General features: G+C 39.8%; 1 protein-coding gene and 1 non-coding gene across 3 annotated transcripts in view; one reads left to right on the top strand and one right to left on the bottom strand.

Moving 5' to 3' along the window:
* Nucleotides 1–18,566: 18,566 nt before the first annotated feature.
* The window catches only part of DAPL1 (death associated protein like 1), an 88,347-nt gene continuing 79,473 nt past the window's right edge, over nucleotides 18,567–27,440 (top strand). For both annotated transcript variants that reach the window (XR_014080269.1, XM_081582837.1), the window contains exon 1: nucleotides 18,567–18,683. Coding sequence is in view for 1 of the 2 variants with exons in the window: in XM_081582837.1 (XP_081438963.1) it covers nucleotides 18,626–18,683 (58 nt within the window). In the remaining variant the exon portion in view is untranslated. The remainder of the gene's footprint in view (nucleotides 18,684–27,440) is intronic.
* TRNAC-ACA (transfer RNA cysteine (anticodon ACA)) lies at nucleotides 19,995–20,067 on the bottom strand. The gene has a single exon. It is a non-coding gene; the product is annotated as a tRNA-Cys (tRNA).

Raw genomic sequence — 27,440 nt, 5'->3', positions numbered from 1 at the left:
GTTCTAACTGTTGCTTCTTGACCTGCATACAGGTTTCATAGGAGACAGGTAAGTTGGTCTGGTATTCCAGTCTTTTTAAGAATTTTCTGCGGTTTGTTGTGATCACATAGTCAAAGGCTTTAACGTAGTCAATGAAGTAGAAGTAGTTGTTATTCTGGAATTCTCTTGCTTTTTCTATGATCCAACAGATGTTGGCAATTTGATCTCTGGTTCCTCTGCCTTTTCAGTTCTACAGAAGAGATCAAAGATACTGTTATGTAGATCTCTTAAGTCTGAACCAGGATCCTGTCCCAAGGCTGCACTATTGTTTCTTGATTCCTCCTCGCTTGCCTCTGCATCCCCTCCCTTCCCTGATTAGCAACTGTTCGAATCTGCCCTTTGGAACTCAGGGAAGGTCATGGAGACTGGAGTCTATTTCCTATAAGAAACAGGGAGCACATGAAGGCTTCTGTGCCCACAAGCCCCATAGGCACTGCTCGGTTTAAGTTATATTTAAAAAAAAAATGGCATGTTCAATCTTGAATGAATGATATGCTCAATCTTGAGTGAATTTACAGACTAGAAGTTTGGCAATATTCTAGAAGTGACACGGTAATCCAAAATAAAGTTAAATGAGTTGGTTAAGCTACTTGACTTCTAAGGGCTCTTCCTGCCCTGAGAGTCTATTATTTTCCTTCCACATTATTACTACTTGCTATTTTCTTTCCTCTTGTTGTGATGAATGCCTTACATAAAATTATATTCTGCCTCATTTTGAATCCAGGCAAAATTTCAGCAACAAAGCTGGTGTATGTTCTGTTACCAGTGTAATTAAAAAACAAGTTCCATTATAAAAAGAAAAACAAATAAAATTATAACATAGGAGCTCACTTTTTTAAAAGCAAATTTTCATTAATCGTACAGTGGTAACCGCAGCATCACACAGATGTGAATTTTTTTAGGCAGACAGAATTTAAAGTATATTTTTTCTCTAATATTCAGATCAAATTTCCTTTCTCTTTTTTTTAACCTGAAGTGCTAGTGAGTGAAGTCGCTCAGTCGTGTCCGACTCTTTGCCACCCCATGGACTATAGCCTACCAGGTTCCTCCGTCCATGGGATTCTCCAGACAAGAATACTGGAGTGGGTTGCCATTTCCTTCTCCAGGGGATCTTCCCAATCCAGGAATCGAACCCGGGTCTCCCACGATGGGGGCAGACGCTTTAACCTCTGAGCCACCAGGGAAGTCCTAGTAGGGGAGGATATTACTGTTTGTTTTAAAAGGTGATTTTGATTTCCTTTCTGGGTAGAGCTAGTTCTTCTATTGCCCTCTAAAGATCAAAGAAAGATGAAAAGAAAAAAGTAAGCAGAAAACAAAAGACCTGTGATAAGTTTCTATATTGCCTGAGTGATAGTTTGCACAAAAGTTAAGCAAAGTATGAAAAAGTTGATACGAACAACTCCTCCTTCTAAGAGGTTGAGGTGATTAAGGTGCCCTCAGGCATGGTCACGTCACACAGAAACCACATGGATTAGCTTGCAGGAACAATATGGTCCCCATTCTGGGATCTCAAGGCTGCTGGGGGACTATGTAGAGTAGCAGTCAGGATTCAGGGGTATTTTCAGTGAAGGAAAATCACTTACTCCCTCAGCAGGGATCCTCAAGAGCCAGACCATCCGTCCAAATGCATGAAGCAGAAGCAACACCTTAGGGAATAGTGTAGCTTTTGGCAGACTAGAGAGCACTTGCCCCCCTGAAAATGTTCAAATTCAACTTTAACAAAATGGCCCAAATAGAGGAGCTTCCCAGGTGGCGCTGATGGTTAAGAATCTGCCTGCCAATGCAGGAGACATAAGAGATGCAGGCTCTATCTCTGGTTCGGAGGACCCTCTGGGGGAGAGCATGGCAACCCACACCAGTATTCTTGCCTGGAGAATCCCCATGGACAGAAGATCTTGGCGGGCTACCGTCCATGGGGTTGCAAAGAGTTGGACATGACTGAAGTGACTTAGCAACAGCAGCAGCCCATATAGAGAATTCCCTGATGGTCCAGTGATTAGGACTCTGTATTTCACTGCTGGGGGCCCAGTTTCAATTCCTGGTCAGGGAAAAAAGATCCTGCAAGCTTTGAAATGGCCAAATGATAATTAAATAATGAGATGGCGTAGCCAAAGAATAATTAAATAAGTAAAAAAATAATTTTTTTTTTTGGCAGTACCATGTTTTTTTGCATGCAGTATCTTTAGTAGCAGCATGTGAACTCTTAGTTGTGGCATGTGGGATCTAGTTCCCTGACCAGGGATCAAACCTGGGTGCCCTGCTTTGGGAGCTCAGCATCTTAACCACTGGACCAGCAGCAAAGTCCCATAAGTAAATTTAAAAAAAAAAAAACCCTGCCCGTATAGACCCTGAGTTATTTTGAGCCATCAGAGGACCAAACTGAAACTCTGCCTCCCAGGCTAACTCAGACACAATTTGCTGGAATTTTAGCAGCAGTGAGAAAATGCCCATAAAAAGCTTTGGTCCATATATCTGATGAAGTCAAAATATGACTTGCTTATCAAATACAGTCTGGCTGATTAAATCTTTCAGAATACAGAGTCCATGAGATAGAAAAGAATGAAAGGGATGCTTAGAATGGGATTGGTTTTCTCTCCAAATGAAGCAGAATCTGGCATGCAAAGACAAAAAAAATCAATGCATTTGAATTGTGCAAGAAAATTTAATAAGATTTGTTTTCAGCAGGCTTATTTTGAGAAGAAATACTCCTCTGAGACCTAAGGCTTCTGTTTTCTACTCCCTAACACAAAGCATGAAGACACCGCAGTTTGGGAAGTACAGGCACACAGCCTTATTGATATTGCCACTGCTCACCTGAATGGAGGCAACAGAGGATATTGTGCTTTTCTAAAGCATTTCCTGCTGGCTTAAGGGCACAGAATTCTGGCATTTAAGTAGGGTCCAGGTACCTCCATAGATTTACTCTTGAAATCAGCTCCCCTCTCCTGACTGATACCAACACGTCACCACACAATTGCCATTTTATACAAAATACTCTTTACATCTTCTTTTTACTTGCTTCCCTCTCTTGTGCCCATTTTTTGACATTTCCATTCTTTGCCTGCTACCTTGGCTCTTTTCTAACCATTCCCATAGTTCACAGGCTTAAGATTCTTTTTTTTGTCATTTCTATTTTCATGGAATACTTATTGGTCACAGAGGAGAACCCTTAACATGACCATTTATTACAACCGTTTATCATATTGTCTTCCAAGTGCTTCAGTAAGATTGTTTGGTGACCTGGTATAGCAGTCCCCCCTTATCCATGGGGGATACGTTTTAAGATCCCCAGTAGATGCCTGAAACCGAGGATAATACTGATGCTGAAAACTTGGCCTCTGTGCATTGGTGTTAAATCAAGTCTTGAGAACAGAATTTTGGGTGCAGTACATAAGAATAGCTTCATTGCTTTGCCAGGCAAAGGGGGACACAACAGGCTCATGCCCTCAAAAACTGTGCTTTCCAACCCAGGAGGATTTGGTAAGGAGTTTCATAGCATAGCTCAAGGGGTGTTGCTGATAAGGATCACGGTGTGAACAGGGCCTGCACTCCTTTAACCTGGCCTCTGGTGATCTGATGAGTTCCTCTGGTTCTCAAGGTTGTCAAACTGTGATCTTCTCTGGAGTGAAGACTGTTTCATCAAGTAGTTAACATCTTCCATTTGTTGGGATTTTAGTTCTGTAGTTGGCATCACTGACTCAATGGACATGAGTTTGAGCAAGTTCTAGGGGTTGGTGATGAACAGGGAAGCCTGGCGTGCTGCAGTCCATGCAGTCACAAAGAATCAGACGTGACTGAGTGACTGAACTGAACTAGTTCTATAGAAGAGCTCAAAGATATTATGTGTATCCCTTGAGGTGGAACTAGGATCCTATCCCAGAGTTTCTTGGCTGTTCCTCCCATGTCTCTGCATCCCCTCCCTTTCCTATTAGCAACTGTTTGAAAGGCTTCTGTGCCCAGGAGCTCCACAGGGCCCTGCCTGGCTTCAGTACTGAATCCTCTACATACTGTGTTTTTTACCTATGCAAACAGACCTAAGATAAAGTTTAATTTATAATTGGGCACAATAAGAGATTAACAACAATAAAATAGAGCAATTATAACAATATATTGTAATATAAGTTTTGTGACTGTAGTCTCTGTCTCATATCTTATTGTACTGTGCTCATCCTTCTTATGACAATATGAGATGATAAAGTGTCTATGTGATGAAACAAAGTGAGGTAAATGATGTAGGCATTGTGACATAGCAGTAGGCTACTAATGACCTTCTGAGCACACATCAGGAAGAGGATCATCTACTTCTGGTGATCCTGGATCATCTGGCTGTGACACTGTCAATGGTTGGAAATCCTGGACAAGACAGACTGGGACAGCACGAGATTTCATCACCCTACTCTAGGAATTGCTTATTTCTGGAATTTTCCATTTAATATTTTCAGACTATGGTTGACCACAGCTAACTGAAACCACAGAAAATGAAACTGTAGATCAGGAGGGATGACTGTATACTCAGCATCAGTAACGTGTTTATTTTGCCATGAGATTCCACATGTCATGAGATCTAAATAACAGATTCTACTCTCCTAATTCCCATACCCACCACTTCCAAGCATATGCAAAGATAAAAATTTTGAGGCTGTAAATGTCTATCAACAGATGAATGGATGAAGAAGATGTGGTACATATATACAATGGAATATTACTCAGCCATTAAAAAGAATGAGATAATGCCATCAGCAGCAACATGGTTAGACCTAGAGATTATTATTCTAAGTGAGGTTAATTAGACAGAGAAGGACCAATATAATATGATATTGCTTAGATGCTGAATCTAAAAGAAAAAATAACACAAATGAACTTGTTTGCAAAACAGAAACAGGCTCACAGATTGGAGAATGAACTTATGACTGGAGGCAGGGGGAAGGAATGGCAGGAAGGATAAATTGGGAGTTTGGGATTTACATGTACATACTGCTATATTTGAAATAAATTCCTTTCCATGAAAAAAAAAAAAATACTGAGGTTGCAAGTCAGCTTGTGTTAAAATCCATCCAGGGGCTGAAGAAGCCCAGAATCCAGAGTCAAGATTTTTGTCCTAACTGTTCTGCATCATGAAATCCATGGCTTTGTATTTACCATACCTACACAGAGACACAGGATTTCAAATAGTATATAACCCAAGCAAAGAAAAGAAAACAAAGGGACTATTTTTTAAAATCTCTTTTGTTGTCATCATATAAGAAAAAGGAATTATGTTATCATTACCTACCTTGAAAAGGTATTATATTCAGAAATCAGATTATTGGGTGATATAATTCACTAAATTTATTGATATACTATGAAAATTTTAGTATAATATATACATGTGTGTCTTATTTTTTTAATCTCCAACCAAAGCTATAAAAGAGCAGATGATTTTCGGAAAGTAGATATTCTCTCACAACTTCTCTTTAGGAACAGTTGAAATCAAAATTCTAGAAGGTCTGTCAGTGTCTTCAGATTTTCATCAATTTTTCAATTTCTAAAGCACGTCAATCACCATATACATCCACAGCACAATATCCAAGAGAGAACAGAGAACATGTGCCTCCTTTTCAAGCCTGCCCACACCCCAACCCACACAAACATACATCTTTTGCTGCAGGCAGGTTATTGTAGTTTCTTTCATACCTGCAAGAAACGGAAGGCCCAAAGCATGGACATCTGTGGAAATCTTTCAAAGAATACATTTTGCTTCTGATTTCATCAGTTTATCATGTTTCATATAACAGCATTGCCATAAGATATATTTAGAAAAGTCATTTTTAATGGTTTAAATGGAATTAGCTAATAGGATTGAGAGAATTATAAAAAACCATTCAGAAAATAAGATTATTCACTGTTGTGTTTCTATTACTTTATTTTTTTAATTTTTATTTTACATGGGAGCATAGTTGATTATCAATGTGTTAGTTCCAGGTGTACAGAAAGTGATTCAATTATACATATACATGTGTCTATTCTTTTTCAAATTCTTTTCCCATCGAAGTTATTGCAGAATATTGAGCCTCATTCTCTGTGCTATATAGTAGGTCCTTGTTGGTTATCTATTTTAAACACAGCATTGTGTATCTGTTAATCCAAAATTCTCAGTTTATCCCTTTCTGACCTTTCCCACTCGGTAACCATAAATTTGTTTTCTGTGTCTATGAATCTACTTCTGTTTTGTCAATAAGCTCACTTGTACCATTTTTTAGAGTCCATATATAAGCAATATGATATGATTTTTCTTTATCTACCTGACTTACTTCACTAAGTACGATAATCTCCAGGTCTATCCATGTTGCTGCAAGTGGCATTATTTCATTATTTTTAATGACTAATATTCCATTGTACATATATACCACATCTTCTTTATCCATTCATCTGTAGATGGGGATTTAGGTTGCTTCCATGTCCTGGCTATTGTAAACAGTGCTGCAATAAACACTGAGGTGTATATGTCTCTTCAAACCATGTTTTTATCTGAATATATGCCCAGGAGTGGAGTTACTGGGTCATATGGTAGCTCTGTTTTTAGCTTTTAAGGAACCTTCATACTGTTCTCCATAGTGACTGTGCCCATTTGCATTCCTGCCAATAGTGTAGGAGGGTTCCCTTGTTTGCACACCCTCTCCAGTATTTATTGTTTGTAGAGTTTTTGATGATGGTCACTCGGCCTTGTGTGAAGCGATAACATCTTTGTAGTTTTGATTTGCATATCTCTAATAATTAATGATGTTGAGCATCTTTTCATGTGCCTGCTGGCCATCTGTATGTCTTGTTTCGAAAAATGTCTAGGTCTTCTGCCCACTTTTTTATTGTGTTGTTTGTTTTTCAGATATTAAACCACGCGAGTTGTTTGTAAACTCTTGAGAGTATTTCCATGTCAGTCTCATCATTTACAAATATTTTCCTGTTCTTTGGGTTGTCTTTTCATTTTGCTTATGGTTTCCTTTTCTTTACAAAGGGTTTTGACTTTATTTAGGTCACATTTATTTTGTTTTTATTTCCATTACTCTAGGAGATAGGTTGGAAAATGTATTGTTGTAATTTATGCCAAAGAGTGTTCTGCCTATGTTTTCCTCTAAGAGTTTTATAGTATCTGGTCTTACATTTAGGTTTTTAATGAATTTTGAATTTATTTTTGAGTTAAAGAATGTTCTAATTTTATTTTTTTACATGTAGCTGTCCAGTTTTCCTACTACCATTTTTGAAGAGGCTATCTTTCCTTCATTGTATAGTCTTGCCTCCTTGGTCATAGATTAATTGACCACAGGTGCATGGGGTTATTTTTGGGCTTTTTATCCTGTTCCATTTGTCTATATTTCTGTTTTTGTTTCAGTGAAAGAAAGTGAAAGTTAGTTGCTCAGTCATGTCTGACTCTTTGCAACCCTGTGGGCTACAGCCTGCCAGGCTCCTCGGTCCACGGAATTCTCCAGGCGAGAATACTGGAGTGGGTTGCCATTTCCTTCTCCAAGGGATCATCCCAAACCAGGGTTTGAACCCAGGTCTCCCACATTGCAGGTGGACTTTTTACCGTCTGAGACACAAGGGAAGCCTTTTGTTTCAGTACCACACTGTTTTGATGACTAACTTTGTAGTATAGTCTGAAGTCAGGAAGCCTGATTCCCCCAGCTCCATTTTTCTTTCTCATGATTGCTTTGACTACTTGAGATCTTTTGTGTCTCCATACTCTATTATGTTATTTGAATAATAGAGAATTATCTTTTACCCAAGATGGTCATGAAGTTGATATTCACTTCACCTAAACATGTAAGCATTTAGAAACAGATATTGTAGAGTGGCATTGGAAAAAGTGATTTTCCATTGAGATACCACAGAGGCTAATTGTCCTTGAGAAAATGCAATTTTAAAAGTAGCATAAAACAAAGAAACTTGATTGCCTTCAAACAAGTACTTCTTGAGGACCTTCAGGTTGGTCATATCTAGGATACAATGAAATTCTCTTTCATCAAATGTATAGACCATTATGGATGTAGGAGTGGGACGACTGCAGGAACATCTAACAGACTGATGGAATCAGGGAAGGCTGTGGGTCAATCAGAGCAGGAGGCTGTAGAGAGAAAGGAAAGTGAAAGCTCAGAAGCAAGGAAGACAGGGTGAGCAATAGACATTTAGACACTTTTTAGGAAACTGAAAGCCATTGTGGTCACAGCTCAGACCTCAGACATCAAGTCTTGCTGGGAAGACATTCTCCAAGCCCCTTAACCTTTTATTAACATTTTAGAGGCAGAAGCATTTTAAAAAGTGAGATGTAAAAAGCAAGATAAGGACATTTTTATTCCAAGTCAAATGAAAAGAAAAAGAAACAGAAAAATGCCTGAAACACTTTGTTCGACACAATGAGCCTTCAAATACCTGAATGTTGAACTAAAAGAACAATTTCCTTCTGAGGCTTTCACTATATTAAACATGAGAGCTCCTGACATCACGTGTTCTTTCCTCCCAAAATGAAGCTGTGCGTTTCTCCCTTGGCACTTCATTTTCTATAGAGAGATAAGTTTTGTTTTCCGTCTCTAATAGCATTTTTAAAAAGCAGAATGTCAGTAAAACTGACAGACAACCTCAACATCAGACAAAGAGAGACAACCAGACTTTGTGTGCCTCCTGACATGATTCAGGAGGATGTGCGTGATAACCCCCATCATTTACACTTATCCCCCCACCAAATAACAATAAACCTGAATCTGATCAAGTCTCTAGATCTGAACACCAGTTTGCAGGAAATACAGTCAGCAGGAAAACATGGTAACCGCAATATGAAAAATCTAGAATGTGGCAAGTTCTACAGGACTATAGACCCAACTTCTTTAACATATAAAAACAAGAAAGAAACCAAGGGAAGGGAACCTGTAGATTTAAGAAAAGTTAACAGACATATGTCCACCAAATGCAATGTGTGTACTGGTTTGAGCAAACCATCTATAAGCAAAAATTTATGAGAGAATCAGGCAAATTTGAATACTGACTAAAGATCTGATGAAATTAAAGAATGACTATTGATTTTGTTTAGGAGCCTAATAGTAATATTTTAAAATAATAGAAATCATTGTGGTGAAATTGTTTAACACCAGGGATTTTGCATCTAAATAGTCCAAGGGGCAGGGGAATTTTTGTGTGTGAGGGGGAGGTTGTGGGCATGAGGGAAGGTTACATTTGAAATAAGATTGGCCATGTGTTGATGACTGCTGAAGCTGGATAACAGGTACATGGTTGTTTGTTGCATTGTTCTCTCTTCTTCTGTATATGGTTGAAAATAGCAGTAATAAAAGGGTTTTGTCTAATGACTAAAAAATAATTCCTTTAGAGGAGACTTCTGACACATACGTCAATAATCTATATGTACTTTCTAATTTACACAAGAAAATTATCAGTGCTGTTTGCTATAGTCATAAAAGCATATAAAAGCTTCTAAAAAGTAATAAGAAAAATGACCAAAATACTAACAAACCAATAGAAGAATCAAAGTAATTTATGAATAAATGATTCATAACACATCAATAGAAAATACCAATCACTGTTAAACATTAAAAGATATTCAACCTTACTCATACTAAGAGAAATGCAGATAAAAATAAAATACTGTATTTCACCTCTCAGCTTGACAAAGATCAAAAGTTGGCATATTGGCAATACTGTAGGAGGAAAGAAAAAAGAGAAGTTGCTCAGTCGTTTCTGACTCTTTGTGACCCTATTGACTCTAGCCTACCAGGCTCCTCCATCCACAGGATTTCCCAGCCAAGAGTACTGGAGTGGGTTGCCATTTCCTTCTCCAGGGGATCTTCCTGACCCAGGGATCAAACCCAGGTGTCCCACATTGCAGGCAGACACTTTACTGCCTGAGCCACCAGGGAAGCCAAAGGAAAGGCACTCATATATTTCTGGTGGGAGTTGCCCTCCAAATTTTATGGAGGGCAATTTGGCAATATCAATATAACAAATGCATGTACCTTTTGATACAACAATCTACTTCTAGGAATTTATCTTACAGATAAACTGGCACACACAGGCAGCACTGCATTTGTACAAGATTATTCACTGTAACATTATTTGGAATAATAAATGGTTAGAAACAACTTAAATCTTCATCAGAAAGGTATTAGTAAAGTAAATTGTGATATATCCAAACAACAGAGGGTTATAAAGTCACTAAACAATAGCAAAACTTTTATGTCTAATTAGAAAACTATGTTCAAGATAAACTGTAAGTGAAAAATGTTAGGTATATAATATATATACATATGACCATATGTGTTATAAAAAGAAATATTCGTATATACACACACACCCTCACACATATACCTATAATTTCTTAGGAAAACTGATAAGCTTGGTTGCTCTCAGAGACCTGGAAGATGGAGAAAGTTGGGCAAGGATTGGGAACAAGTGCATATAGATTCACTATATATGCTTTTGTATCTTTTGAGTTTTCAATTATAGGAATGTGTTATTTGTTCAATAAGTAAAAATGTAAAAGTCTTTGGAGATGTTAAGTTAAATGACTAATTTGTAGGAGACCTAAGACAGGTCTTTGTCAATAAAGAGATATATAATAAATACTTGCAAGGGCTCAGAAATCACATGAAGCAATCCCCAGGCTCAGAAATTCATTCCCTAATCTATGTGGCACCAAGAGAAGGCTGCCATAGACAAGTATATCTTAGCCCTTTAAGCCAAAGGACCAAGTGAACATTTTCTCCACAGAATCACCCCCACATGCCAACATCCTACATTTCATGGGGAAACAACAGAGAAAATATTGAATGAAAATAAAAGAGGAAACAAAGCACTAAAACTGATCCAGGCTAAAGAAGAAAATTACAGTAAAGTCTATGAATTTCCAGCTCTGGTTTTTCCTCTAACAGAAAAGGCAGGGAGCACCTTGGGCAGAAGAGGAAAGCCACGGGCAGAGCAGATACAGTCAAACACTGGCCCACAAAAATCTGGTGCCCAGCAACCCTGCAAGGCATCTCTTTCCCATGGCCAGTCTGGCCATGGTTAGAACTTTGTTCAGAATCTTTGGTACCTGGGACTTTCTAACATGTGACGTATAACCTGTTACTAGCATCTGCCGCTCAGAAAGTAATGCTGCTCTTGGACTGTTTTCTTATCAGTGTGCAATACAGATTCCCAGTAGGACTTTTCGGGTGCTTGATGGTTGTGTCAAGCACTTGGACAATAATAAGGATTAGGCCAACAATGGGTCAACAGCAGCTTCCAATCATTTCTCTGCCATTTTATAATATTTAACAACTAATTTGCCTCTCTTTATCTCTTTTTATGGCCTTTTCCCACCCATAAAATGGGCTGACTACACTTTTACCTTTTCAGCATTGGGAAAGTTTGGGTGTTGCATAAATTGGTGTTTTCACTTAACTTCTCAAGTGTGCTTCTATAAATAAGTGTCTATTATTATCTCCTAACGAAAACTATCCACCCCTTTGTCCTAACACCCATCAGGGCCCAAGGCAAGAGTATGCTTTTCACTGTTTACCTTATTAGGACTTTCCAGGTGGTGTTTGTGGTAAAGAACACACCTGCCAGTGCAGGAGACAAAAGAGACGCAGGTTCATTCCCTGGGTCAGGAAGATCCCCTGGAGAAAGACATGGTAACCCACTCTAGTATTCTTGCCTGGGAAATCCAGTGGACAGAGGAGCCTGGCAGGCTACAGTCCATAGGGCCCCAAGTAGACTTGCTTCAGGACTATGCCTCTGTGCCATCCTGCACACAGAACAAGCTTTGTTTTGTTGCTGGGGAAATCCCCCATCTGCAAAGGTATTATGTATGTGTCACAATTCAGAAGCAAGATCCCTACATACATCTCTGAATTATTCATAGATTCTTTGTTTCGGGACCAGGAAGTAGACAGAGAAAACAGCACAAGTTTGCTGCTAAAGAACACTAGAAATTAAAAGTGTGCCTGGAGGAGAGGAAACGCCCAGCATTTTGGAGAGATAGCGGCAGTTAGGGGGTGGGGGAAGGAGGGGCAGGGAGGCGAAAGAGTGCTACTTCTGCAAAACAGACAAAGGAAGCTGGTGAACCCAGGAGGCAAGCAGGCACTGGAAGCTCAGAGACATCTTTCAAAACAAGGCACAGGGCCCCTTGCAGGGGCCTTCCCACGAAGCCACCCTCTCATGTGAAAGTCACCACCTTCCTGGTTAGCTTTCTTGAAGATCATTCCTGACATAGATTTCTCCTACTTTCAGAACTGGGGATTAGATGCAGCATATAACTGCTGCTGCTGCTAAGTCGCGTCAGTCGTGTCCAACTCTGTGCAACCCCATAGACGGCATTGCCATTTCCTTCTCCAATGCATGAAAGTGAAAAGTGAAAGTGAAGTCGCTCAGTCATGTCCGACTCTTAGCGACCCTTTGGACTGCAGCCTACCAGGCTCCTCGGTCCATGGGATTTTCCAGGCAACAGTACTGGAGTGGGTTGCCATTGCCTTCTCTGCAGTATATAACTAATATAACTCAAAGAAGTAGATGAAAACAATAGAACGAGAAAGACTAGAGATCTCTTCAAGAAAACTGGGGTTATTAAGGGAACATTTCATGCAAGGATGGGCACAATAAAGGACAGAAACAGTAAGGATCTAACAGAAGCAGAAGAGATTAAAAAATAGGTGGCAAGAAACACAGAAGAACTATATAAAAAAGGTCTCAATGACTGAGATAACCACAATAGTATGGTCACTCACCTAGAGCCAGACATCCTGGAGTGTGAAGTCAAGTGGGCCTTAGGAAGCATTACTACAAACAAGGCTAGTGGAGGTGATAGAATTCCAGCCGAGCTATTAAAATCCTAAAAGATGGTGCTATTAAAGTGCTGCACTCAGTAAGCCAGCAAATTTGGAAAACTCAGCAGAGGCCATAGAATTGGAAAAGGTCAGTTTTCACTCCAATCCCAAAGAAGGGCAGTGCCATAGAATGTTCAAACCACCAGACAATTGCATTCTTTTCACATGCTAGTAAGGTTGTGCTCAAAATCCTTCAAGCTAGGCTTCAGCAGTAGGTGAACTGAGAACTTCCAGGTTCTGTACAAGCTGGTTTTAGAAAAGGCAACGAACCAGAGATCAAATTGCCAACATTTGTTGAATCATAACAAAAGCAAGATAATTTCAGAAAAACATCTGCTTCTTTGACTGAACTAAAGCCTTTGACTGTGTGGATCACAGCAAACTATGAAAAATTCTTCAAGAGATGAGAGTACCAGATTATTTTACCTGTCTCCTGAGAAACCTGTATGCAGGTCAAGAAGCAACAGTTATAACCTTACATGGAACAACTGACTGGTTGAAAATTGAGAAAGGAGTACAACAAGGCTGTATATTGTCACCCTGTTTATTTAACTTAAATGCAGAGTACATCATGTAAAATGTCAGGCTGGATGAAGCACAAGCTGGAACCAAGATTGCCAGGAGAAATATCAACAACCTCAGATATGCGGATGATATCACTCTAATGGCAGAAAGTGAAGAGGGACTAAAGAACTTCTTGATGATGGTGAGAGGAAAGTGAAAAATCTGACTTGAAGCTCAACATTCAAACAACTAAGATCATGACATATGGTCCCATCACTTCATGGCAAATAGATGGAGAAAAAGTGAAGTCAGGGACAGATTTTATTTTGGGGGGCTCCAAAATCACTGAGGACAGTAACTACAGCCATGAATTTAAAAGATGCTTGTTCCCGGGAAGGAAACCTGTATCAAACCTAGACAATGTATTAAAAAGCAAAGACAAATGACCACGTAGTCAAAGCTATGGTTTTTCCAGTAGTCACATACAGATGTGAGGGTCAGACCATAAGAAGGCTGAGTGCCGAAGAACTGATGCTTTTGAACTGTGGTGTTGGAGAAGACTCTTGAGAGTCTCTTGGACTGCGAGGAGATCCAACCAGTCCATCCTGAAAGAAATCAACCCTGAATATTCATTGCAAGGACTGATGCTGAACCTGAAGCTCCAGTACTTTGGCCACCTGATGAGAAGAGCTGACTCATTGGAAAAAACTCTGATGCTGGGAAAGACTGAAGCAAAAAGAGAAGAGGGTAACAGAGGATATGATGGTTAGATAACATCACCGACTCAGTGGACATGAATTTGAGCAAACTCCAGGAACTAGTGAAGGACAGGGAAGCCTGGTGTGGTGCAGTCCCTGGGGTCACAGAGAGTCGGACATGACTTAGCGACTGAACAACAACAAAGAACTTACATTAAAAGGAAAAAGTAAAATACAAACATGAGATGTAGACTACAAAGCTGCGAGTGCATGAAGAGGTAAAATCATGGCTCTCCACACACAAATTAAAAGAAGAAAATACTATGATGAAAGTGTTGTATAAATTTAAAATATTATTCATGCCTTTAATATTATATTGTCCTTTCATTTAAAAAGACAAAAAGCTCTCTGGTAACCTCAGCGTCAAGAGAAGCCATTTTACTAGGCTTTAGCATTACGAAGCATTATCCCAAATACTTTGGTCCTAGCATGAACTGCTCTCTCCCTGCAGTTAACTAGACTAATGCCTCTCTTAAAATGAGGTTTACAAGGCTTTAAAGGGTAATGACATACTGCTTTCCTGGGATGAGACTTTCATCCTGATGAAGGCTCTAGTATATCTCCAAAGTAAATGATCCAGGCTTGGCTCACCTCACTGGATGCAAAACAAGTCTGGGCTTTTAGTCACTAATATAAGACAGGGCAGGGGAGTCCCTACCCCCTGAGAGGGCTGCCCCATGGTGGTGCACATATGCCAAAAGTGTCAGAATTTGGAATCTGGGCCTCCTGTTACTGTGGAAGCAGCTGGTGGCAGAGTGGGGAGGAATGTGCTAGAAGAAGCCACAAAGGAGGAAAGCTGTGGTGGCCTCATCTTTTCTTCTCCCCTTCCTCTACTGACATTTCTGCAGTAAAACAGGTTGTTTGTCTCATAAGAAATCATGCTGCTATCATATATATCCTCATTTATAGTCCTGATATTAACTTACAGATATTTTCCATGTTGGAGTAGAAAGAATAAAAAAAGTTGAGCCTGTTATCTATTATTCTATGATGCTTGTGCTCAGTGTGTGGGTTGGGAGGAGAATAAAGGACACCCTGTGGATTCTAACCGATTCTTCCTATTTCCTTGGTTATTTGTTTGTCACAATCACATCCTGAACACCATCACTTCCGCCGCCTTGGATCAGAGTTTTCCTACTTGAGTTTCAAGAGCAGTAACTCTTCAGAGTTTTTATCCAGAGCCAATAGAACAAAGAAACCTGAAAAGAGCTCTGAGTTGCCTACTAACTCTCCCTATGGAGGTTCACAACATACATCCACCGTGGAAAGCTTTGCATGTAAATGAGGTGACAAGGAAAGTTATTTAATATGACTTCATGGTTAAATAAAGCAGCATGTGCTCAGAAGGTGTCTTCCTCTCTTGAGCATGCATTATGTTCTAGTCCTATTATTAATAGTTGGTTTGTCCTTTGCACAGACTCCTATAGGGGATGGTTGTCCTTTGATGTTCTCCTTATCTTCTGCAACCTGTAGATACAGAGAGTAATCCATGAGATCTGGGCGATAATCACATGTCTAACTTTTATGCTACTACCCTGTGCCATTTGGAACAGTAGCCACAAGCCACTTGTAGCTATTTACATTGGACTGGACAAAAAGTCCGTTTGTTGGCACAGAAAAAAAGATGGTGCAGAAAAACCCAAATAAACTTTCTGGCCAACCAAATATTTAAATTATTTAATTCTAATTAAAATTAAAAATTCAGTTCCTCAATTGCACCAGCTGCATTTCAAGTGCACACATCACATATGGTTATGGCTACCATTGTGGTCAAAGCAGAAGCAGAAATTTCTATCTAACCTTGTTGCTGCTGTCACTCATAGAAGGAATCCTCTTAGCCTTCTTCTCGTATCATCTTCTACATCCCCCATGAGACTGTGAATTTCTCTGAAAGCATGGATGGGGTGGTGTGACCTCTGATACCCAGCTCCTAGTCCAGGACACTTTAGGGAAGGCCACTCACAAAATATTTGCCAATAATATGGATGATCCCTTCTCTTTGCTCCTACAGCATGTGCCTACTTTGGTCAATGCTATAGCACACTCCCCTCCCCCAAACCCCACCAATTTTTTAATTGATTTTCATTAATTTTGAAACCAACACACACACAAAAATGAGAAAAGATTATAAAACTCAACAGGCAATACTCTCACCTGTAGACAACTGCTCAAAATTCTGTAGTATTTTCATTCATTTAACAAATAGATATTTTTATGTACTGAGGTATAATTTGCATGTAGTAAAATTCACCATTTTCATCTAACATGTGTATGATGTATGTAATCACCACTATAATCAAGACATAGAACACTCCTATCAGCCTCCAAAAGTGCCCTCTCCTGCTTCTTCATGATCAAACTTCTCTCCTCACCTCCTCCTCTGGCAATCACTGGTCTGATCTCTGTTCAGTAATTTTGACTTTTCAGGAAGGTCATATAAACTAGCCTTGTCTACCTGGCTTTTTCTGTCTCACTTCTTCCACTTAGCACAATGCTTTTTAGATTCACCCATGTTGTTGCAAATATCTTTTCATTTCGTTTATTGCTGAGTAACATTTTATTCTATGGCTATACCACTGTTTATCCCTTCTACACTTCGTGGACTTTGTGGTTGTTTCTGACTTTGGGCAATTATAGAATAGAGCTGTTATAAAAATTTACACACGTGTTTTTATGGGTACATATGTTTTCATTTCTCTTAGCAAAATTTCAAGGAATAAGATTGTTAGTCATGTAATAAGTATATGTTTAATTTTATAAGAAACACCAGACTTCCAAAGTGGCCTTATCAGTTTGTATTCCCACCAGCCAGGTATGAGATCTTCACTACCATACTGTATTTTCCATTTTTCTTAGATGAGTCATTCTAATACATATGTGATGTAGCTCATTGTGGTTTTAATTTGCATTTCCCTAATAATTAATGATGTTGAGCATCTTTGTATGTTGTCAATATCTCTATTTGTGGAGTTTCTGTTTGAATCTTTTCCCCATTTTTAAATGGGTTTTTTTGTACTCCTTTTATTGAGTTGTGAGAGTTCTTTATATAGTCTGCTGCTGCTGCTGCTAAGCCGCTTCAGTCGTGTCCGACTCTGTGTGACCCCATAGATGGCAGTCCACCAGGCTCCCCCGTCCCTGGGATTCTCCAGGCAAGAATACTGGAGTGGGTTGCCATTTCCTTCTCCAATTCATGAAAGTGAAAAGTGAAAGTGAATTCGCTCAGTTGTGTCCGACTCTTAGCGACACCATGGACTGCAGCCTACTAGGCTACTCCGTCCATGGGATTTGCCAGGCAAGAGTACTGGAGTGGGTTGCCATTGCCTTCTCCTTATATAGTCTAGATGCCAGTATTGACAGAAGTGTGTTGTACCAATATTTTCTCCCAGTTTGGGGCTGGTCTTCACATCCTTAACAATATCTTATAAAGAGGGGACACTTTTAATTGTGTGGAAGAACAAAGAGACATTTGTAACTGTCTGCCATATGCTGAGCTTTGAGCGGCACCGGAAATACAATAACGCCTCAGCTTACATTTGTACTTTTTCTGTTTAGCAAAATAGGCATCGTTGGTTTTCAGCCTCCTTTTTCACTGTCATATCATGACTATTTTCCACATCATTAAATATTGTTAAAAAACAGGATTTGTAATGTGTACATAGTACTCTCATGGATATTTCTTAATTTATTTAACTATCTCTCTCTATTTTGGGGTTCTTGGGCTTCCCTGGTAGCTCAGTTGGTAAAGAATCCATCTGCAATGCAGGCGACCCCAGTTCTATTCCTGGGTTGGGAAGACCCACTGGAAAAGGGATAGGCTACCCACTCCAGGATTCTGGCCTAGAGAATTCCACAGACAGGAGCCTGGCGGGCTACAGTCCATGAGGTTGCGAAGAGTCGGACATGACTCTGTGACTTTCACTTTCAAAAAATAAGAGAAATGTATGATTACCATCCTTTGCAGAAATCTCTGTAAATATCCTCAATTATTTTCTTAGTATAAATGCTTACAGTTGCAAAGACTGAGACAAAGACATAACACTTTGTTTCGTAATTGCTTCTAAAGAAAGACAGCTGATGTCTTGAAGATCTCATCTTGCCCTCTTTGTCATGCCAGTACACGACAAAGAGCCTGTCACATTCTAAGTGCATCGCACATACTTGATGTATAAATATTATAGTTGGAGAGAAAAAGAATTCCCCTGAGCTTGATCCTTTCCCCTTCCTCCTGTGAAAGAAAGTAAGAGTACCCTTCACCTCTCAGATGAAGGGAATAAGAAGAAAGCATTCTTCTAAGAGAGAACTGGTCAAAAAGATGTAGGTTCCCAGAAAAGCTAGGTGACAAGCCCTGTTGCTGCTCAGCAAAGCCCTTAAGGGGCCCCGCCCCCCAGCCCATATAAAGCCAGGGTGCAGTGGGGCGGCTGCAGCAGCTGGCACTCAGCCTCCAGAGCACCGGCATTGCCACTGGCCTTGGCACGCACTATGGCAAATGAAGTGCAAGTTCAGCTCTCCCCACTGAAAGGGGGGCATCCTCCTGCAGGTAGGCTGCCCACTTGCCCTCTGCCCTGCAGATAGCAAGGCCCCACTGCTGCTGCCGCTGCCCCCCTTCCATCAGTGCCTTCATCAGAGATACCCCAGTAGAGCCAAGGCTCTCTGTCTCCCATGTTAGTTTAACTTCCTGCAAACTGATTTCCTCTTCTGTCTTTGCTCCTTTTAGGCTCATGTATAAAAACCACCTGGGGACTTAACAGGCCCCAGTTTGGTTGAGTTAAAGCCTAATATTCTATGAGAGCATGAGGGATCGGGCACTGGTGGAAAGGAACAGGTGGAGAGCTTGGACCTTCCCTCTCTGGCTGTAGGTTTGTAATGACCCATCCACACCCAGGAGGTGATTTACTGCTTATGGAAACCTTCCTCCCTAGAGGTTCCAACTTCTAGACTCAGTCTCCCCAAGATGCCTATACATTATCTGACTTGGTGCCCAGGCAAACCAGCTTCTGCACAGAAAACAGCAATGCAGTTTCTCTCACCCTCTTCAGGTGTGGGGTTGGGTAGTGTTGTCATAATGTCTTTCGTCTGTCACCAAGCTGAGGAGCACTTTTAAAAAAGGATACGAGCCTGGCAGGGGCTGACTGGAAAAGGTAGCTATCGAAGTATTTTACAAAGGATCCACAGTTCTTTTTTTTAAAGTATGTTATTTATATCAATTCTCTGGAATATGGAAATTATTTTTATTGTACTTAAACATATGTTCATATAGATTGGCTGAGGCACTCAGGCCTATTTTTAGCCAGTTTGATGTTCTTTCTACTGCCTTTCTTGTTTTTTCCTTGAGAATGATCTCACAAACTTGACTGCTTTGTTCTTGCCTTTCTCCAAATAACAAAATTTATTTGTTGGTATCATTCGTTGGCTCTTCTAAGCCAAGGTTATTTCAGTCATCTTTGCTGCAGAGGACAATGGCAGGCATAACCTTCACAAAGCATCAAAAGCTGACACAAGGCTCAGTGGCTTTCTGGTGGGCAGCCCAGCCATAAAAGAGTCAGAATTTTTACACTAATTCTGAGTTTACACATCTTGACATCCTGTCATGGTCTCTTGTGGCAGACTCCTGACTTTTTATATTTGTCACTGGATTTAGGAATAATTAACATTATCTACATTTAAAGTTAATGATGCTAACTAATTATCAAGAACTATTGATGTCAATTATTAGAAGTTTCTGAAAGTGAAAGTGAAGTCGCTCAGTCATGTCTGACTCATTGCAACTATAGCCTACCAGGCTCCTCTGTCCATGGGATTTTCCAGGCAAGAATACCGGAGTGGGTTGCCATTTCCTTCTCCAGGAGATCTTCCCGACCCAGGGGTTGAACCTGGGTCTCCTGCATTGTAGGCAGACGCTTTACCATCTGAGCCACCAGGAAGTCCTACCTGGAAGGACTAACTTAGAAGTTTTTACCTAAGGACAAAAGAAGACATCATTCTCTTCCTGAAACTTCCATCCCAATCCTTCATAAAACAGTTCAGCTAACGCTTGATTTGCTAAATGACATTTATACACAAAGAACACAGAGATAAACTCAAGCAAATAAAAATGTGAATGAAACCACCAGGAACTTTCTGTCCCCACTGCTAATGATTGCTAATTACTCTGTGTACATAGCACACCATGACGCCATCAAGCATGTCACAATGCCTCTGGCATGACAATTAATTATTATGAACTGTGACACTACAGATAAGAGGTTTGGGATAATTAGGATGGAGATGAAGGCAGACTTTTGCCTCCCCGCTGAGAACAAGGGAACAAGAAAGCCTCATCCTTCAGCTGGTCTACTACATAGTTTAACTCAACCAGATTGCTACCACACAAAATTTTATTTATAGAACAAAAATAATTCATTGCCAGAATTCCATTAAATTTCATCTGAGTTTTAGAAGCAATAGACAGGCCCCAGAAAGTAGGATGCCGACATGATAAGGTGGAAAGGTCTGACATGGCCTTTGGAACCAGTCAGTCCTAGATTTAAACCCTGCTTCCCTTCCACATCGCTGAGCCTCAGTTTTCTTATCTCTAAAACAGGGGTGTGTGTGCATGCATGCTCAGTCGTGTCTGACTCTTTGTGACCCCATGGACTGTAGCCCAGCAGATTCCTCTGTCCATGGAAGCAGTAATAAATAACATTGATATTGTAAGGTTGTTATGACTATTAAAAGAGATAACCTATGTAAGGTACCCAGACATGAATGTTAATCCCTGTAAAGTACAGGCCTGGGAAAACACATAGCTGTCACAAGAAATGATTTTCTTCCATGGCAAGACCTCCTGATGTTTGAGGGAGGCATTAGGAACTACTGCAATCATCAGAACAGAAGGAAATTGCAATGGCAAAGAACCATGTGCCTGCCCCATCACAGTTAAAAATGAAACCACTCAAAAGTCAGCCAGCTGTAACTCTTTCCCACCTACGTGGCAAGTGTGTAGTGGTTTTTTCTTTCATGTATGTTATATAATATATGGCACCTCTGTGAGCCCTGCTTATTTATGTTGTGAAACAAGACTACATTAACCATGAGGTGGCCTGGGCTCCAGGAAGCTTAGCTTTTGGTTTTCTGCTGTTTTGATTTGCCTCACTCTCAGTTTTATAAGAACTCCATTACATGAACAGCCGAAACTGTGTGAGTAGGAGGTAATCTAAGGGAGCTAAGGGCACACATATTGAACTAGAAAGAGCAGCAGTTCATGAATTTTCTGTATCCCTCACACTTTTTTATTTGGCATAAGGCAAACAAATCAGAGCCATCAAAGGGGCCACTACTGAACCCCCAAAGAGAATCTGTTTACTGACTCATTCAAGAGAGAGGGAAGTTTAGGGAATGTATCCCCTGCGTGCATGAGTGTTTAGCCACTAAGTCGTGTCTGACTCTTACGACCACATGGACTGTAGCCCACCAGGTTCCTCTATCCATGGGATTCTCCAGGCGCCTCTGTACAGGGGATTTCCCAGGCAAGACTATTGGAATAGTTTGCCATTTCCTCCTCCAGGAAATCTTCCCAATCCAGGGATTGAACCCCAGCCTCCTGCATTGCAGACAGATTCTTTACCATCTGAGCTACCAGGGAAGGCTCGTGTATCCCCTAGGGTTAAACTAATGCAGAAAATGGGGAAGAAATCATAGCTGCAGAAGGGCCAGTATGATTTTTTTTAAAAAAACAAACACTAGAGGCTTAATTCTATCAACTCCAGTCTGTTCATGTCAACTTCTAGGAGTTGATCTGTGAGGTTTGACAGAGAGGTTGCGAGACCACTACCCCACACATCACAGAGCAGGGGTTTGATGACAAGAACAGCTGCTTTTCACTTAACCCTGTGTGCCTGGCACTGCACGGAGCCTTCTAGACATGAAATCAACCCTGCAGACCAATGATGTTCCCACATCCCTGTTTCACAGAGGAGCAAACTGAAAGTTAGCAAGATCAAGGGATATGCCCAGCACCATATAGCTGGAGAGCAGGGGTGCAGAGACGGACAGTCAGGTGGACCCATGCCAAGCCCTCCTTGCTTCACTAGCTATTTCTGTTGAGGGTCTTTTGATGGATAGTTTAGAATTTACCAAAAACTCAACTGTGAAAGCAAAGAAAGTGTTTTGCAAACATCTGACTTTTAAATTAAAATGTTCAAATGAAAGTTCTAAGTTACAAGGCAGAGTTTGCCCAAATCTTCACGGTGGTCATCTTTTTCACACACATTCTCCACTGATTATTGAAGGAAAGAAGCTCATTTTTTCTTGGGGGTTTGTCTTTCTTTATCTTAACTACCCTCTACCAAAGAAGATGCAAAATGCCTGGAAAATCTTAATTGGAAAATTATTATATACAATTCTAAACTCAAGGGTCCACTTTTGAAAACTACAAAAATCCATAAACTACAAAAGTGACCACAAAAGTATAACACTTAGTCATAGATAGGAAATCAAAATTTTGTTTTCTCCACATCAATGTAGGTTTTCTAATGAAACTATTAAAAAATCAGCTCTCTCTTACATTCTTTAAAAATCCTAGTTCATTTTGCTTATTAAAAGGACCTGAAGTCTTGTATTTGAATATATTTGTAGTCAAAGTCCTGTTAAAATGTTAAATCAGTTCATTTTGTACTTTGCCCAATTCTAGTTGGTTGTTCTACAAAGGTTCAAAAGGCAGTATAGTCCCAAACATGGAATTACATAAATAATTACAAATTTAATTGACATAATTTAGCTACAGTGAGACTTTGAGGTCCCATGAGTTAGACCAACCAGTTTAAACAAAACTGGCAAGAATCTGATTGCAAATGTTGGTTACAAATGTTTTTTAAAATGGCTTGTTTAGGGAATTCCCTGGTGGTCCAGTGGTTAGAACTCTGAGCTTTCACTGCTGAGGTCATGGGTTCAATTCCTGGTTGGGGAACTAAGTTCCAGCAAGCTGTACAGCTCAACCAAAAAGAAAATGAACAAAAATAAAAAGCAATAACAGCTTAAAAGAAAAAATGGCTTGTCTAGATCCAGGGAGATCCAGGAGATAAGTGTCAACAGTATTCCCTGCAAAATTTTGAAGATGACCCTCCCACAATGTTCCATCTGGTTCAATCACCCCAGTGTAGTGAGAGCCTTACTCTATATCTCAGTGTATCCATCTATAGTGTAGAGGGATCCTCCTCTCCTTCTTTCTATTGTACATTGCTGACCAAGTGAGATTACTTATCAGAACAAGTTTGGTCAGTTCAGTTCAGTCGCTCAGTCGTGTCCAACTGTTTGCGACCCCATGAATCACAGCACGTCAGGCCTCCCTGTCCATCACCAGGTCCCGGAGTTTACCCAAACCCATGTCCATCGAGTCAGTGATGCCATCCAACCATCTCATCCTCTGTCATCCCCTTCTCCTCCTGCCCCCAATCCTTCCCAGCATCAGGGTCTTTTCCAATGAGTCAACTCATCACACGAGGTGGCCAAAGTATTGGAGTTTCAGCTTCAACATCAGTCCTTCCAATGAACACTCAGGACTGATCTCCTTTAGGATGGACTGGTTGGATCTCCTTGCAGTCCAAGGGACTCTCAAGAGTCTTCTCCAACACCACAGTTCAAAAGCATCAATTCTTCGGCGTTCAGCTTTCTTCACAGTTCAACTCTCACATCCATGCATGACACAAGTTTGTACAAGAACTATACTCTGAAAATCCAAGGTGTGGTTGATTTATGCTTCCTAAATCACTCAGAGCCCACAGCCCTGGTCGATTCAAAGACTCCTGGATGAAAGTAAGAATCTTGTGAGAAGAATTTTTTCAAAACTAGGTATAGCTGCTTTGCAAATTGTGTTGCTGCTGTACAATGAAATGAATCATCCATATGAATACATATATCCCCTCCCTCTTGGATCTCCCTCCCTGTCCCACCCTCACCCCTCCAGGTTATCACAGAACACCAAGCTGAGCTCCCTGCACTAGACAGTAGGTTCCCCCTATCTGTTTTACACATGACAGTGCACATATAGCAACATCAATTTCCCAATTCATCCCCTTTCCCCCCGCCACGTCCAAACATCTGTTCCTTGCGTTTGCATCTCTATTCCTGCTCCACAGAGAGGTTCATCTGTACCATTTTTCTAGATTCCTTATATATGCATTAATATACAATATTTGTTTTTCTGACTTACTTCCCTCTGTGTGACAAACTCTAGGGTCTGTCATGAGAGGATTTTTAATTTCCCCTCAAATGTCTCTGTTTTATTGTTCTGAAGAATGAAGAACTCCCATGTTTGCATTCTGTTTACATTTTTTTTCTTTTTTTGGCATTTGCTTTTCTAAGTGCACTGTATTCTTTCAAAAGGGAGGGAACATGATAGATTTTCTTTTGTAGCTAGATGGGAATAGTTGGAATCACATTAAAGACATTACAATAAAAACCATCTAGTTAACTTCTACTAAATTCCCCAAAATGCTTCTAAAATATTCATGGCAGATACACTTCTTTTTAGCACACTGTGGGGCCAGAGAACATACTATTGTACTATGCAGTCGGCTTTACTTTGAATAAAACAGTTATATGCAGTCAGGCTCTGCCTTTCAGGAATTTTTCTCTTTGGTTTTCATTCCCTCCTCCGGAAAAACAAATGTAAATAATAATAACTACTAATTATTAAGTGCCTCCCATGTACCAGGTGCTTCTGTTACCTCTATTTTCTAGGACAACCCACACAATCAGTACTATTCCCTTTTGAAGGATGCAGAAACTGTGCCATAGAGGAGTTTAAGTGTCTTGCCCAAGGTCACAGAGCTCAGGCAGGGTAGAGCTCTCTGACCCTAACAACATTTCCTCACCAGGAAATCAGGCCTCCTCCATAAGACAGCCTCTAAAATCCTTGCAAATGACACCATAAGTTTCCCTTGTGTCTCCGCTTCCTCAGAAGTGATCTTTCCAGTGTGACATGCAGGGCTTCTTCTCCTCTCTGGTCACTCTCCTCTGGACATTCTCTCGACTGTCCATGTCCTTTCAAATGAGCAGCACAGACCTCAACATTCCAAAGTTGTTCTCACTTTAAACTAGTGTTCATTTTAACTATAACAAGTGTGCTTCTATAGTTGGCAATAATAATCAGTGGAAGAAAACATGTAAAAACCATAACATCAGAGAAAACAAAAAGAATACTAATAGGAAAGTAATTACAACACTCCATGTTTAAAAAGCATTTGTCATAAGAAGAATGAAAGATACTACTGAAGGGTACTGAAGACCCAAGCTCTAGGTTTGGAGCTATTGTGATTGATTCCTCCTGGTAGAAGAGACAGCGGTGCTGTGAAGAACACCCTTCATACAGAGGCATACTCTCCTCAAGCAGTCTCCAGAAAGGGGCACCTCTCAGATTATTTCATCTCTATTTCCCATGGCTATTCAAAAGATGTTTCCACATCATTTCCATTTCTGTTGCTGATTATTTTGTATGCTCTGTGTGTGTGTGTGTGAATTTAAAGCAGAGCCTGGTGGCTCAGATGGTACAGAATCCACCTCAATGCAGGATACCCAGATTCAATCCCTGGCTTGGGAAGATTCCCCTGGAGGAGAGAGTGACAACCCACTCCAGTGTTCTTGCCATGGAGAGAGGAGCCTGGTGGGCTACACAGTCCATAGGGTTGCAAAGAGTCGGACACAAATGAGTGACTAACACACACACATGTGTGTGTGTAAACACAGGATTTTTTTCCCCCTAGACTATATCTAGTATTGTAAAAGTATAGTGATATGCTTTTATTATCAATAAAAAAAACCTTGGTTATTCAAAATGACCAAGAAGAGTTTATTCCATGAACACAAAAATGGTTTGATAGTAAAATATTCATTAATATATACTTATGAAATTTTTATCTATTAACATAATTAACCACATTAAGGAGAAAAACCATATGATCAATATACATGAATTATAAAAGGTCATCTAGTCAAATTGAACATATGTTTGTAATTTTTTAAGCCAATGAAACAGTAATAGAAGGATATTTCCTTAATATGATAAAAGAAATGTATTTGAATAGGTATATATATTACAAATATGTGTTTGTGTGTATATCCAACTAAGTACACATTATACTTAATGGGAAAACACTAAAAGCAAGCCCTTAAAAAATTAGGATGACAAAGATGTCCATCATGACCACTATTTAATATTATTCTAGAGGAAGTAATATTATATTGTTTGCAGATTATATAATCTTTAACCTGGAAAATAAAAGGGAATCAACAAAAATACTATAAACAATAAGAGATTTCAATAAGATATGGGTATAAAATCAATGATATTAATATAAGAACAACAATCTGTGAGAGCTATAATGGAAGAATAGACCCTCTTTACAATTGCAACAACAACAAAGAGAAAATGCTTAGGGAATAAACCTAATAATAAATGTGTAAGATTTATGTGAACAGGTTACTGAGGGACCTAAAAGAGGATGTAAAAAATGGAAAAGCATACCATGTTCTTGAAAAGAGAGCAACCAGGATATGAAGATATGAATTTTCCCTTTAAAAATAATCTAAGGGCTTCCCAGTGGTTCAGTGGTAAAGAATCCGCCTGTCAATGCAGGAGACATGAGTCTGATCCCTGATCCAGGAAGATCCCACATGCCATGGAGCTAAGCCCATGCACCACAACTATTGAGCCTCTGCCCTAGAGCAAGTGCTCCACAACAATGAGAAGCCTGCGCACCGCACCACGACCAAAGAGTAGCCCCCTCTTGCCACAACTAGAGAAAAGCCCACACAGCAAGGAAGACCCAGCACAGCCAAAAATAAATAAACAAATAAGATTTTTTTTTTTAATCTATAAATCTAAAGCAAGACCATTAAAAGGCTACCAGCAGGATATTTTTGGTGGGAATTGACAAGCTGATTCAAAAGTTCATATGGAAAAATAAATAAAATAGCTAATAAAATTCTCCAAGGTAAATATAGCAAAGAAAGACTATCAATTAAAATATAAAGCTACAATCATTAAAATACAGTTGTAACAGCATATAAACAGAGATTAATGGAACAGAAGTCCAACAGGACAAATAGGCCAAAAATTTAAACAGTCTTTATAAAGAAAATACAACTGCCTTCTGAAACGCAGAAATAAGCTCAACTTTTAACAAAATATAAGAAATGCAAATTACCTTTCTTTTTCTTATTGGTTGACGAAACCAAATATTTTCTAGTTCACATTGTTGCTTGAGGTATAGAGAAGCAATCACTGACATCGTAGCTAGTGAGATTGTAAACTAGTGCA

Source organism: Giraffa tippelskirchi, chromosome 3 (assembly GCF_054371585.1).
Source record: "Giraffa tippelskirchi isolate mGirTip1 chromosome 3, T2T-mGirTip1v1.2.pri, whole genome shotgun sequence".
Taxonomy (NCBI): Eukaryota; Metazoa; Chordata; class Mammalia; order Artiodactyla; family Giraffidae; genus Giraffa; species Giraffa tippelskirchi.
This window is presented reverse-complemented; position numbering and strand designations above follow the sequence as displayed.